At 44.9% G+C, this 14,008-nt stretch overlaps 2 protein-coding genes across 2 annotated transcripts in view; one reads left to right on the forward strand and one right to left on the reverse strand.

The window, feature by feature from the left end:
- LOC142814405 (disintegrin and metalloproteinase domain-containing protein 10-like) overlaps window positions 1-5,263 on the reverse strand; it is a 53,679-nt gene extending 48,416 nt beyond the window's left edge. The window contains exon 1 of the mRNA XM_075893148.1: window positions 5,119-5,263. Coding sequence (XP_075749263.1) covers window positions 5,119-5,263 — 145 coding nt within the window. The remainder of the gene's footprint in view (window positions 1-5,118) is intronic.
- Window positions 5,264-6,867: 1,604 nt separating this feature from the next.
- Window positions 6,868-14,008, forward strand: part of LOC119172818 (disintegrin and metalloproteinase domain-containing protein 10) — a 57,850-nt gene continuing 50,709 nt past the window's right edge. The window contains exon 1 of the mRNA XM_075893149.1: window positions 6,868-6,997. Within this exon, the coding sequence (XP_075749264.1) occupies window positions 6,868-6,997 (130 nt within the window). The remainder of the gene's footprint in view (window positions 6,998-14,008) is intronic.

The raw sequence follows: 14,008 nt of genomic DNA on the forward strand, positions 1-14,008 counted from the left end.
AAAGAATACCTATTTCTCTAATGGAGTCCACGCATTCAGTAGGCCACACTGCTTCTACGCATCGGGACGATGCGTTCATGGAGGAGGGATAATGAAGCAAGACAGACGCAGTATTCAAACTACGCGCGCTAGATCGTGCGCCCCCCAAGAGAACAGCGGCCCGATGATGAGACAAGAAAAAATTGGCCCGAATCTACATGTTACACTGTAAATGTCGTTGAATGACGATAGTGTTGCGTCTGGAGAGAGTGAACAAAACGTTTATTTAACGTTCTGCGCAAGAAAATCGCTGAATGGTATTCGAAGGCGCTGCGTTAGAGTGCCTCGAGCGTTTAACGGAGGCGAGCAAACGCATCTAGGCACGTTAGGCATGAGTGCCATCTGGCAGTTATCTACGAAAACGAAGCCGTGCTCGACCGCGGAGAAAGATGCGCGCCAGTCACGGAGGTGATAATGTGTAGTATGCAAAGCGACGCGCAGGTGCCACCACTGTGCCGTCGTAGTAAAGCGTTGGAAACACCTTCTTCAGCATCGCGTTGCACTGTCAGCGCAGCGCGTTAAACGCTACAGTCCTTCGAGGTACTTGCGTGTGCCTCTTCTAGTATAAAGGCAGACATGCAAAACATAGATATGTTGCTATGGCGCCTCAGATATGCGCAATATTCGCTTTTTAAATGCGAAGCATTTTTTAGCGAGCTTTGGTGACATTAAGCGTATCTATCCAACTGTCTATCTAGCCGGCTACGACTTTTAGCTCTCCTGGCCGTTTCAATAATGGTATCGATACCAAACTTGGTATGGCATAACATGACAGTATGAAGAACATGTGTGACCAGTCATAACATGAAAAGCATGACATGTATGTCATAAATGTCATGACTTTTATGGTCCTGCAGTTATTGCGGTGGTTTCGTTCACATGGCATGTTGCAAAACTGGTATGGTATGACATGATTGCATTGCAAACACAATCACAGACCCTAACATGACAAATTATAATATGCGTGTCATCTATTACCATGACTACATGCCACACTCATGATTCGCTCGCGGCCGTTTCGCTTGCGTCACATATACCATATTTAGTATTACGGCACGTGAATGGATGACTAAGGTATGTGACTGGTGCAAAACTGGATAATCATGAGAGACAACATGACTACGTGCAACGCTCATGACGCGTTCGCGGCCGTTATCTAGCGCCACATATACCAAATTTGGTGTTACGGTGCGTGAATGGATGACGAAGGCATGCATGTGACAGGTGCAAACATGATAAACATGAGATGCGTGTCATGTAACAACTTGAATACATGTTACGCTCATGATGTGGTCCCAGCCGTTTCGCTAGCTTCACATGTACCAAATCCGGTACTACGTGACGTCAATAGATGACGAAAGTATCTGACTGGTCAAAGATGATAATCATGAGATGCGTGTCATGTGAGAACATGACTACATGCCACGGTCAAGGCACCAATACATTTCGACGTGACGCGGTGCGCGTGCTCGCCGGACATATTGCAAGATGTTTCAGCGCGCGAACAATGAAAAAAGGACAGGGTAGACAGAAAGAGCGCTGACTTCCAACTAACTTTATTTGACAGAGTGCCAAGAATATATACTGCTAAAAAGGATGATAACAGAGCATGAAGGTAAAGGCACGCCTAATCTACACATCAGTAACAAACACGTGTGACAGGTTCTCTATTGCCTCAAAGCCCAGCTAGGTAATCACGTTCAGCCTGTGATAAAGCAATCGATGATGTGCTTACACATTTATCTCCTAGCAAGTGCATTTTTTCGGCTTCAATAATTTCTCGGGTAAGCTGATCCCTGTGCCTTGCCAATATTGAGCACTGATCAAAGAGAGGGGTGCACCCACAATCTCGGCAATGAATGCCAAGATGCCCTTGTACCACATTGTGCACATTGTTTCGGTGTTCTCGGAGGCGGTCATTTATGCACCTGCCGGTTTGCCCGAAATAAATGCACCAACACGTCAGTGGAATCAAGTAAACGACTCCCACTGCGCATGGGATGTAGCGCAAACCGGCAGGTGCATAAATGACCGCCTCCGAGAACACCGAAACAATGTGCACAATGTGGTACAAGGGCATCTTGGCATTCATTGCCGAGATTGTGGGTGCACCCCTCTCTTTGATCAGTGCTCAATATTGGCAAGGCACAGGAATCAGCTTACCCGAGAAATTATTGAAGCCGAAAAAATGCACTTGCTAGGAGATAAATGTGTAAGCACATCATCGATTGCTTTATCATAGGCTGAACGTGATTATCTAGCTGGGCTTTGAGGCAATAGAGGACCTGTCACACGTGTTTGTTACTGATGTGTAGATTAGGCGTGCCTTTACCTTCATGCTCTGTTATCATCCTTTTTAGCAGTATATATTCTTGGCACTCTGTCAAATAAAGTTAGTTAGAAGTCAGCGCTCTTTCTGTCTACCCTGTCCTTTTTCCATTGTTCGCGCGCTGAAACATCTTGCAATATGGCTACGCACCAACTAGCCCAAGTTTCCACTCTTGCTCGCCGGAGTTTCATTTCGTCGCATCACGCCGGCGTTGCCACGCCAGGCGTCGGTCCTGCCATATACTCGCAGGCACGCGCCGCACTGCGTTGCTTTGAAGCATGCGCGTTTCAGCGCGTCTCACGTCCATTTGTCACGTAAAGAAGCAGAAGCAGTGTTGTCTGGGTGACGCATCAGCTCGAAATGCAGCCTGTCGCATTTCGCACCGGTTGCCGTCAGGCCGCGCCGATGGACGCTGGTCGCGCTGGTCGCGCCTGGCTTCAGACTATAAGTGCTCACGTTTTGCTAACGTAGCGCCGCTGTGCCCAGCGTGGGCGCGCGTCTACACTACATTGGCGTATATTGGGCCCTTCATGATGCGCTCGCGGCGGTTTTGTTAGCTCCACATATGCCATATTTGGTGTTACGTGACGTCAATAGATGACGAAGTATATAACTTGTGCAAACATATAATCCTGACACGCATGTAATGTAAGAGCATGACAACATACCACGCTTATAATGTGCTTGCGACCATTTCGCTAGCTCCACATATACTAAATTTGGTATCACTTACGTGAACAGATGACGAAGGTAAGCGACACATTCTAACATATATAATCCTGACACGGAAGTCATGTACGGCATCATTTAACTCCACCTCGTAACGTTGTGCTGATTTTAAAGTGACATATCAGCGTTTTTCATTCGCGCTTCGCATATCATCCATTCCTACTGTCCGTGGGATCTACCTTTTTCAATTGACAACCGCACAACTATGACAACTATGAATGCTAAACTTTGAGCAATATTGGGGGGCACTGCGGATGGGGTTGTCCGTAAGGTGCCGTGTGAGGTATCGTTATAACAGACAAACAGACAATTATAAAAACAGACAGAATAACCAAAATTTTTCCGGCGAAGATCCCCAAGAAAAACTATCGTCTTTAAAAGGAAGTGACAGCACGTGCCTCCTCGGCACGGGATTTTGACGTGAAAGAATTGGTGCACCGCTCGAGGTCTTCTCGGAGATTCATTTCTTTGCGGAGTCGCCTGTTATCAACTCTGCTACATTTTCCTTTACTTTTCGGGCCCAAGTTAGCTCCAATGAATAGTTATTCTTACACCATCCTGCTTGTGCGTATATATATATATATATATATATATATATATATATATATATATATATATATATATATATATATATATATATATATATCGTGCTTAGATTTAGGTGCACGTTAACACGCTCAGGTGGTGGAAATGTGGAAATTTTCGTAGCCCTTCATTACGGCGTCTTTTATATTCATATAGTAGTATCGGGACATTACATTCAAGAGGTGTATAAATATTCATTGAAACCAATCAGAGAGACCAGCTTTAAAGCTGGCGTAGTATTTAAGGAAAAAAGCAACCGCTAAACACCTTGAGGACGTATGTTTCGTAGATCATGAGTAGTCGAACCTAAACACCTTCATGAAGAGAATGTTTTGGCGCATAACTGTGGCGTATAAAGTTCAACAACTACATATCTGGAAGATGATCCCAGTGTTTGATGATATTTGACTGAATCGGTGATTATTACTCATCAACGAAACTGGAAGGCAACACATAACATCAATAAGCGTTTATTTATCCCACATTATATAATAAAGTGTGGATGTTGCCATTCCCTGGCCACCGTACAGGACAGGTTCATTCACTATGCGCAACAACACAGAGATGCACTGGGACCTTGCTGCTCCAGCCAGGACGGCGTATTTGAGCGGTGACGTTGCTGCATGATCCCGTGGTCCATGTTACCTACGCGAAGGAACAACACCTCAAGCGAGGTCACGCAGCACGAGGAAGTATCGTCAAAAGGCATGCCAAGATGCCGCCAGACGATCCTGGAGCAGTAGCAGTTAAGCGCAGTGGATTGGGAGACAGAGTGTCACTAGCTTCTCGTCCCAGGTTGCTTCACAATCGATCCTGTAGCGGAATCTTGGTAGCTTTGAAAGTATCATGTCGTGTTTCTGAACAGGCTCAGCTGTAGTTGCAAGCGCAGTAAGGATGGAATGGGAGTACTGGCCGCGGAAACAGCGCACCATGGCCTCCACTGGAGGTGGCAGTCCTGCCGTGCGAAGTAATGGTGGCGGTACGACAACGTGGCCTCGGTGGTGGTCACCAGTTGTAGAGCGTCGAGTCGTGCCCGGTCCTTTTCGGTCTTGTGTGGCCATCCAGACCACGCACTCGGGAACCGTTGAGGAGAGGTTTTATGAGGCAGGTGGAAACACAGCACGTCTTCTTTCACGGACTTGTTTTTCCGAACGCTTCACAAGTTAGAATGGTGGCTCGCTAAGCTCGCTCGCGCTGGAGCACGTGGACACGTGTCGCCTGCTCTCGGGCAATTCAGACGCCAAAAAGTAAAAGAAAAAATAACGAAACCGAAAACAAGATAGCGCAGATTGAAAACAGGGACTGCTGAAGATACTGTAGCGATGCAGAAACAGACAGTCTACTAAAACAAGCGTATTTATTATAGCAAACTTGTGCCCACGAGTCTAATGGCTATGGTCTTTGAAGTCCGAGCAGTCGAATTCTTCAGATCCAACTGTCTTCCTCTTTTTCGTAGCCAGAGCGCAGGAGCACGTGGCGCATGCCAGCAGGGCCTGGCCTGGTGCTCATGCCACGATGGTCACAGCGGGCTATTTGAATGTTGCCACCTTGTCGCGACACTATCACCCTCCTCAGATGCATCGTCCCAATGCTCGAGAACGTGAAAAAATGCATGTGCACTCTCGCTCGTTTTCCGACGATCTGTCATGATAGGGATTCATGTGAACTATACTCGGTGACAAATATCTGTGGCAGCACAGCCAAAGCTACATGAGCGGAGCTTCTGAACTTATGTTATTATGCCAAGTAGTCTGTTTTACTACTACGCCAAGTAATCTGCAAGCGCATCCAACATGAACTTTTTCGCACGACCACCATGCAATGAATCGTTAAAAACAAGAACCTTCTTTGAGCATTGCGATTTATTTAAAAAAAAGAAAGATACGCCCGAGCAGGTACTTGGCAATTGCAACAGCGCAAGGCCGGAAAAAATAATTTCCATAATTGCAGTGCCTACTTAGTCAAGAAAGAAACTCACGACAACAGAGAAAGACTATGACATCATGAGTCCTACATCCAAGTCACTTTCGCCCCGCCGTGGTGCTCTAGTGGCTAAGGTACTCGGCTGCTGACATGCAGGTAGCGGGTTAAAATCCCGGCTGCGGCGGCTGCATTTCCGATAGAGGCGGAAATGTTGTAGGCCCATGTGCTCAGATTTGGGTGCACGTTAAAGAACCACAGGTGGTCCAAATTTCCGGAGCCCTCCACCACGGCGTCTCTCATAATCAAATGGTGGTTTTGGGACGTTAAACCCCACATATCAATCAATCAATCAAGTCACTTTGGTAACCTACGTCGCGAAGAAGACCACAAAAGCGGAAGCTACCACATCTCCCCAAGGAGGACTTCAACATTATCGTAAGACCATCCCAAGGACTACCTATAAGAGAACTAACGGCACCACGAATTGTAGAAGCAATTGCGAACGCATGTCAAGGTACAATGAGCGGCAACCAATTTTTGCTCCGGCTGAAGCCAGGATCCAAGATATTCACGATCTCCACTCCCAACCAGAACGTGTCTGTTATCACCAGAAAAATCACAAGCCTCCCTCTCAACGGAAGATTGCATGCTGTCAATGCCTATGCAGCAGTGGGAGACGGGAGGCGAAAGGGAATCATACATAGTTTGACTCCCAAATGACTCCCAACATAAGCCCAGAAACTCTCCTGGAAAATCTACGCATAGGACACAAGCAGTCGAGATCCCAAGAGCCAGAATGCCTGGAAAGACAAAGAAAGTGGTGATCACGTTTTTTGGCCCCAATACAACAAGATTTGTGTACTGTACGGGCGGCGAGGTCCACTGTTTCCCATTCAAGAATACTATACAATTCTGCTATGCCTGCCAGCGAACAGATGTTTGCCCGACACCCATCATCGCCGTTTGTCCCAACTGCGGTATGAAGGAGCCTCAACCTGACCACTCCTGCAACCCTGTATGTTCTACGTGTGGAGAGGGACAGTTGACGAGAACCAAAAATGCAAACAGCGCTTCAAGCATCCACTAAGGCCTCAGCATCTTGATGTGTCAGACCGGAATACAGAAAAAAGGGCGACCAACGGAGGCTTACTATCGCCGCCAAAACCAAGGTGGTATGCATCGGAATACACCGAAGATCACGAAGAATGGCCACAGGTTGGAAACCAGGTGGACCAAGCCGAAACTGAAAGGCACAAGGCATGATGACGGGAGAAAAGGGAGAAACTTCACGAACTACGAGCCCGAAAGTCGCAACCTACCTTCTGTCCTCAGTCCCGATCCCCTACCCCAACCAGGACGCCTGGAGTGGCCGGGAGCTCGACCCAGCAGCAGGTGAGCAAGGTGGCGGGGACGGCGCGAAAGCGACCCCAATAACATCGCACCCTGAGTATCAGAGAATACTTTCCGAAAACCGATATTCAAAGCAGTCGTTGGGCGAACTCAAATTTGAAGTAGCAGCTCTCAGGATGCAACTACAAAACTCCATGGGCGCATTAGTCATAACTAATCACGCAGATAAACCCTACACTAAGCCCATCACGTTAGAAATTATTAAAAAAAACGATAAGCCAACTGGTGCAACAGATGCACGGCCTGCAAAACTCTCAGCAACAATTGTATGCGGAGCTCCAGAGCCACAAGGCTAATGTGCATGTGCATTTGAATAAACAGCAAAGTTCGCGTAAAAGAGCTTGCAGTGATCCGTATGCTCCTATGTCAAGTAAAATAAAAATGGGGCAGGGTCTTGAGTCTACAGCTGTCGAGAGTGTTATTAGTCATGGCCAGTAATACAACTCGCACCACTGACTCCGTTGAGATAAGGCATTGGAACTGCCATATTATTCCAAAAACGAGCGGCGACGCTGCTATCATATATGGATGCTGCAATTACGCTACCTGACGTGATATATTTGCAGGAAATTGGCAAGGGCGTAATAAATTAAAAGATTATCAGACCATCCAGAATAAAAAGTACTCTAGGATCGCCACATTGGTGCATAAAGGTATTGCGACACCATCAATCTGAGTGCCCAACCGAGCACCAATTGATGGAGCTCCATACCGCCAAAAGGGGTAAAGCCAAAACGTTAATTCTTAATACACACAACCCTCCAAGAGAGCGTCACGTCAACTTTCTCAAGATGCTTGAGTGGACTTTTTTTGGGCACATGGGAAGTAAAGACAGATTAGTCTTTGCAGGCGACTTCAATGCTCCCCATACTTGTTGGGGATACAGGAAAAACACCAGGAAAGGCGCAGATTTATTGCAGGCAGTAGAGAGACATGATCTGTAATTAGAGACCATGCCTCAGGTGGCCACTAGGCTAGGCAATAGTGTTAGTATGGACACACATCTAGATATAACATTCACGTACAATATTAAAAGCGGATCGTGGAAAAATCTTGATGAGAATATTGGGAGTGATCACTTCATAATCAGTTTTTCTACTTCTACTCCGAAGCTCGAAAGGTCGTATCGGATTGCTAAAATAAGCAATAGGGAGGCCTACTGGCAGTATCCGGTGACACAGCAGCCGCTAAAAACGCTGGAGGACTGGGTGGACGATACGAGAAAGGCATACAGCTTGCATACCGAACTCATCAAAATAAATGAAAAAAAAAGCTCCAGGAGTAAACGCCTACCTAATGCACTTGTAGGAAGGCCGGCGCAGCATCATCAAAGGTGGAAAAAGCAGAGATTGAATAGAAAGCTGAAAGCCAGAATCGCAGACATGTACGTAAAAGCTAATAAAAATGCCCGAGAGCTTCAGTCTAGTTATTGAGTCACCTTCTTTGCTTCCCTAAAGGGAACGCACTACGACAAAAACGTGGGCTATATTGAAAAGTATGCTAGACCCTATGAACACGAAAACTACTACAACTACAACACTGCGAACTTTAGCGGGAGAACTGAAATGGGATGATGACGCTTTGCTGCAAATCCTTCGGAAGAAATACACTGGGAGCGCTGGGGAAACTACCCAGGATCTAGATTACAAGGGTTTAGGAAATGAGGACCTAGATTCCCCGATAAATGAGCAAAAGTTCTTCCCGGCTGCAATGTCGCGTAAAAGGCGTTCGGCTCCGGGAGAGGATGGAATGACTAATGCGATGTTTAGAAATATGAGCGATAAGCAACTTAGAGAAATCACCCAATACTTTAACGAAGAAGTCTGGGCAGGGGGAGAAATCCCTAGCCAATGGAAGGAGGCCAACATAATTCTTATTTCAAAACCTGGAAAGGATAAATTGTTCCACAACCTTGGGCCCATCTTGTTGGCATCACGCCTAAGCAAGCTTTTTGAGCTGGTTGTGCACACCAGGCTTTCTGAATATATAGAAAGAGAGAATTACCTGTCTCACAACATGTATGGATTCAGACAGCATTTGTCTACGCAGGATATATTCCTGCGAATAAAAGATGAAGTGATTCAGAATGTAACCACTGGAGGCGAGAACGTAGTCGCAGCGCTGGATTTGAGAGAGGCATTCGATACAATCTCTCATAGACTTGTACTGGAAGAACTTCAATCATTGAATTGTGGTATTCGAACATTTTGCTATATCAAATCATTTCTTTCCGACCGCACAGCAAGCATTGGCACAGAGAACATACGCTCCCGAAAATTTCCAATGCCAAATAGAGGCACACCGCAAGGCGCAGTCCTTTCACCACTCCTCTTTATTATAGCGATGAATCGACTAGCAAAGCAGCGGGAGCGAATCCCTGACGTCCGATTCGCACTCTGCGCCGATGATATCAGTCCGTGGGTCAACAAATACTCACTAGGAAAGAAGGAACAAATTTTGTAAAAAGCGATCGACACCGTTCAGGCGTTTGTTGAAGATAATGGCATGGCATGTGCACCAGATAAATCAGAGTTTGTTCGCGTTCATGTCAAAAATTATAGAAACAAATCAGCCATACAACTAAGCATAGGAGATAAAAAGCTGCCGGAGCGACAAACGATGAGAACATTAGGTTTATGGCTGCAAAGCAACAAAAGAGCAAGCTATACAATCAAAAGGCTGAAATGTACACTGAAAAACATCGCTCGAATGATTCACAGAATAACGAGAAATCACAAAGGGTAAACGAAGGAGAAACTCTATGCTTGGTACAAGCCTTCATCATTAGTAGAGTCACATATGGACTACCATATCAGGAGCTCACACAAATGGAAAAAAAAAACAGATTGACTTGATAACATGGGGAGCATACAAAGCTGCCTTAGGTATACCACTGAATGCACCCAATGACAAAGTGGAAGCGCTTGGTGTGTACAACACCTTCGAAGAGCTTGCGGCAGCAACACTTCTCTCGCAGAAGGAACGACAATGCCTAAATAAGGTAGGCAGAGAAACCCTGACTCGCTTGGGATACCCTACTAGACAACAATACTGCCGGGAGAACATTACTACCATGGTTAGAGAAACACGCCAACACATCACCGTCTGCCCCATTCCGCAAAACATGAGTAATTTGTTGCGTGGGGCGAGAAGACAAGCTAGATAGAGCTCACCAGCTTCAAAGACAGTTTGGCGAAAGCGAGAAAGTAGTATACACCGATGTCACTAAATCAAACGAGAGCTGTGTTATAGTAGCAGTACAACCAATGCCGCCTACCATTAAACTGTCGCAGTGTGAATTAAAACAACCTGTACAGCAACGGCGAAGGCGATAGCGATTGCGCTAGGTATTCGAACTAAAGAGGAAGAGAACGCCTCCGCATTAGTCATGTCTGATTCCCAGGAAGCCTGTAGAATATTTCTCCGTGGTGCAATGCAGAATGTCGCCTCGAAAATACTAGGTGATATGCTGATACAGGACCATGCTATAATTTGGTGCCCAGGCCATGAGGGTATCTCGGGTAATGCGCTGACGCTCAGTTTCGCTCGTGATTTGAGCAACCGAGTGAGCAATGACACCGATAATCAGTATGAACCATGCACTGCACGCGATATACTCGAGCATCAACGGAATACAAGACAGCGGTACGCCCCACAGTAGTAATCGCTTGAAGTTGACGAAGCTCACCAGCTAAGACAAATTCAGGTTAACACCTATCCACATTTGAAAAGGTGGCTTCACATAAACCCCATTGCATAAGTAAACCAATGTACGTGGTGCGAGTCACGACCGACGTTGCAACACGTCACATGGGACTGCCGGATAAAGCCTATGGAGGTTCAGTTGCCTCTGATACTCACACTACTGGGGAGCCTTGGGAAGCCGTCCTCGTCCGACCTGACCTGAAGACCCAAAGGGTCACCTGGATAAGATCGGTCGAGCTGCAGCGCCCACTGGTGTCCTGGAATGGGGAAACCACCCTTGACATTCTGGCCTCCTTTTTTTCCCATTCTTTTCATAACTAAAGAAGGTATCATCATCATCATCACCAGGTCTCTGGCGTCACTTTCAAAGCTGCTATAGCTATTAGAGTCCCACTTCCACTGATGATATCCCTTGCACACGAATACTCGGTGATTGCATGCGCGGGAGATAAAGTATTTCACGACGTGCCACAGTCTTCGTTTCTAGTTGCTCGATGAATGCACATCACCTGACGAACACGCACTTACTCGCTTATAAGCTTCGAAGTGAACTTCCTGGAAGCAAGCAACGCTATCGTTGTTTACCGAGACAGGAAAAAGGGGAAATAGCACCAGCAAATCAGAAAACAAGCCAGAGCAAACAACGAAAATCCAACTTGGGTGATGCTTCTTAATAATTATGGCAACAATCTTTAACATAATATTGACATCTTTTCTTTTTATATGCGAATCATTTTTAGCGAATTCCGGTGATTGTTAGCATATCTATCTATCTATCTATCTATCTATCTATCTATCTATCTATCTATCTATCTATCTATCTATCTATCTATCTATCTATCTATCTATCTATCTATCTATCTATCTATCTATCTATCTATCTATCTATCTATCTATCTATCTATCTATCTATCTATCTATCTATCTATCTATCTATCTATCTATCTATCTATCTATCTATCTATCTATCTATCTATCTATCTATCTATCTATCTATCTATCTATCTATCTATCTACATAGCTTTCCTGGCCGTTTCGACGAAGGTATCAAAACAAAGTTGGTATGGCATATCATGACTGTATTAAAAGCATCAGTGACTTTCCATTGTCATTACTCGAAGATCATGACATGTATGTCATCATTGTCACAATTTACATTTCATGGTCTTGATGCTTTTGTGGTTACCTTGCTCACATGAGATCTTGCGATACTGTTATGTTATGACATAGCTGCATGGCGAACATAAGAGACGGACCCTAACGTGGAAATTTTTACATGCATGCCATGTAAGTCATGACTACACGCCACGCCCATGGTGTGGTGGCGGTCGTTTCACTATCTTTGCACATATCAAATTTAGTATTACGTGTCGCAAGCGGACGACGAAGGTAATGACACGTCCAAACATAATAATCATGACATGAGTCTCATGTAAAACATGACTGCATGCTACGCTCATAGCGTGCTCGTGGTCGTTTTGCTAGCTCCACATATACTAATTTGGGTGTCGCTTGACACCAATAGACCATGAAAGTAAATGACATTGTTAAACATAATAATCAAGACATGGACGTCATGCACGGCATGGTTTACGTCGGCCCCGTAACGTTTAACATTCAGTAAGTAACAAATAACATTCCTCATTCATGCTTCGAATATCATCGATTCCCACTGTACGCGGGATCTGCTATTTTCTTATGCATTTAAGTGCACTCAAAGAGATAAAAATTACAAGAAAACTTTTATAGAACATCAGATTGAATAATTTTTCTTTCACTTGAATTAACTATATAGTGTTTATTGGCAATACCACTCATACTTTCATTTGTGTAGATTTCGGTGCTCGGTAAAAAAACCCAGGTTGTCGAAATTTCCGGAGCCCTCCACTACAGCATCTCTCATAATCATATGGTGGTTTTGGAACGTTAAACCCCGCATATCAATCAATATCTTTTTGTGTCATTGAGTGCTTAGTTTTGCTTCTTTCATTCATTCGGGCATTTACGTTATTGACTGCCAATCCCCATCGCGTGTATGAGCCATATTTCCTGGGATACAAAAGCAAAAGAAAGGTACAAAGAAAGAGATTGGTGAAATCGGCACCAAACGCGGTCGTATTACAACAAATATTTGGCGGACGTGACAGCAAAAAATAGAAAAGTAAGAAGGATCACAAAAGAAGCAAAGTTGAAATAATACTTACATAGGGCTGGTCTATAAAGTTTGCCAGTCTGCAAACTCTGGGGAAAATTAGTAATTTATCACATTACTTTCTGTTATGTCACAGATATTCAAATATTAGAACAATGCGCCTCGGCGGAATAGTAGCTACAGTTCTCGGCTACTCACCCAAAGATTGCGGGTTTCATCCTGGTTGTGGCAGTAGTATTTCGATGGTGGCGAAATAAATCAGCCCACGAGAAACATAATTATGAGGAACACTTCGGCTATAGATTGTCTTGTGCCAAAGATATATTAGCCACACATTTTTAGAAGGCCGTACCTAATAATTTTCTTTCTGGGGGTGTTCGTGTGTAGAGCGGCTCACTTTGGCAGTTGGTGGTCGATTTTAAGGCGTGTAAATGCTTTGATGTCACCCAAAAAGTTAAAGCATGGAAAAATTTGAGGACGCTTTGATTCGCCTTCAAAAATAGATCGCGATAGCGTAATCAGGCCGTGTGCGCAGTGCCTTCTGAGCTGCCAGGCTGTTTCTATTCCCGGTGCAAGCTTCAAATGCACCGCAAAGAAACGATCAATGGCACGCGTAGCATTGACAGTTTCAAAGTACATTGAATGTCTACTGCAAACTCAGTTGTTAAGTGCTCACAGTGCCCCACTTATTTGTTTTACAAATTGGCGAAGGGCCCAATAGGCGCCAAAAGGTCAACACGTAAACCTATGCACCTCCTTACTATGTTGATGGTTCGGCTTTTCACGGCAAATAAATACGACTGCGTGCTTTTTTCTTGTTTATATTGTTTGCGTCTTTCTCTGATTATTTGGTCACAGAAAAAATCATAATCTTAAATTTAAAGCAACTACGGACGCGTTGATTCCGTCACCAATGCATAAACGTCTGTTCAACGAGGTTTTCGCGTAAAACATTTCTGGGAGTATAACAACCCCCTCAACTTCCCCTTGGTGTCGCTTCGAGATTACAAAATGTACGCGTAGGTGCAAGAAATCCAGGAGGATGTTCAAATAGTATGTGCAATCGTATACAAAGTTCCGTGACCTTTAGAGGTGACCAGAACTGGTTAAGTACAAACATAAGGCAAGTTCGTGAA

The sequence above is a fragment of the Rhipicephalus microplus genome, chromosome 4, assembly GCF_043290135.1.
Source record: "Rhipicephalus microplus isolate Deutch F79 chromosome 4, USDA_Rmic, whole genome shotgun sequence".
Taxonomy (NCBI): domain Eukaryota; kingdom Metazoa; phylum Arthropoda; class Arachnida; order Ixodida; family Ixodidae; genus Rhipicephalus; species Rhipicephalus microplus.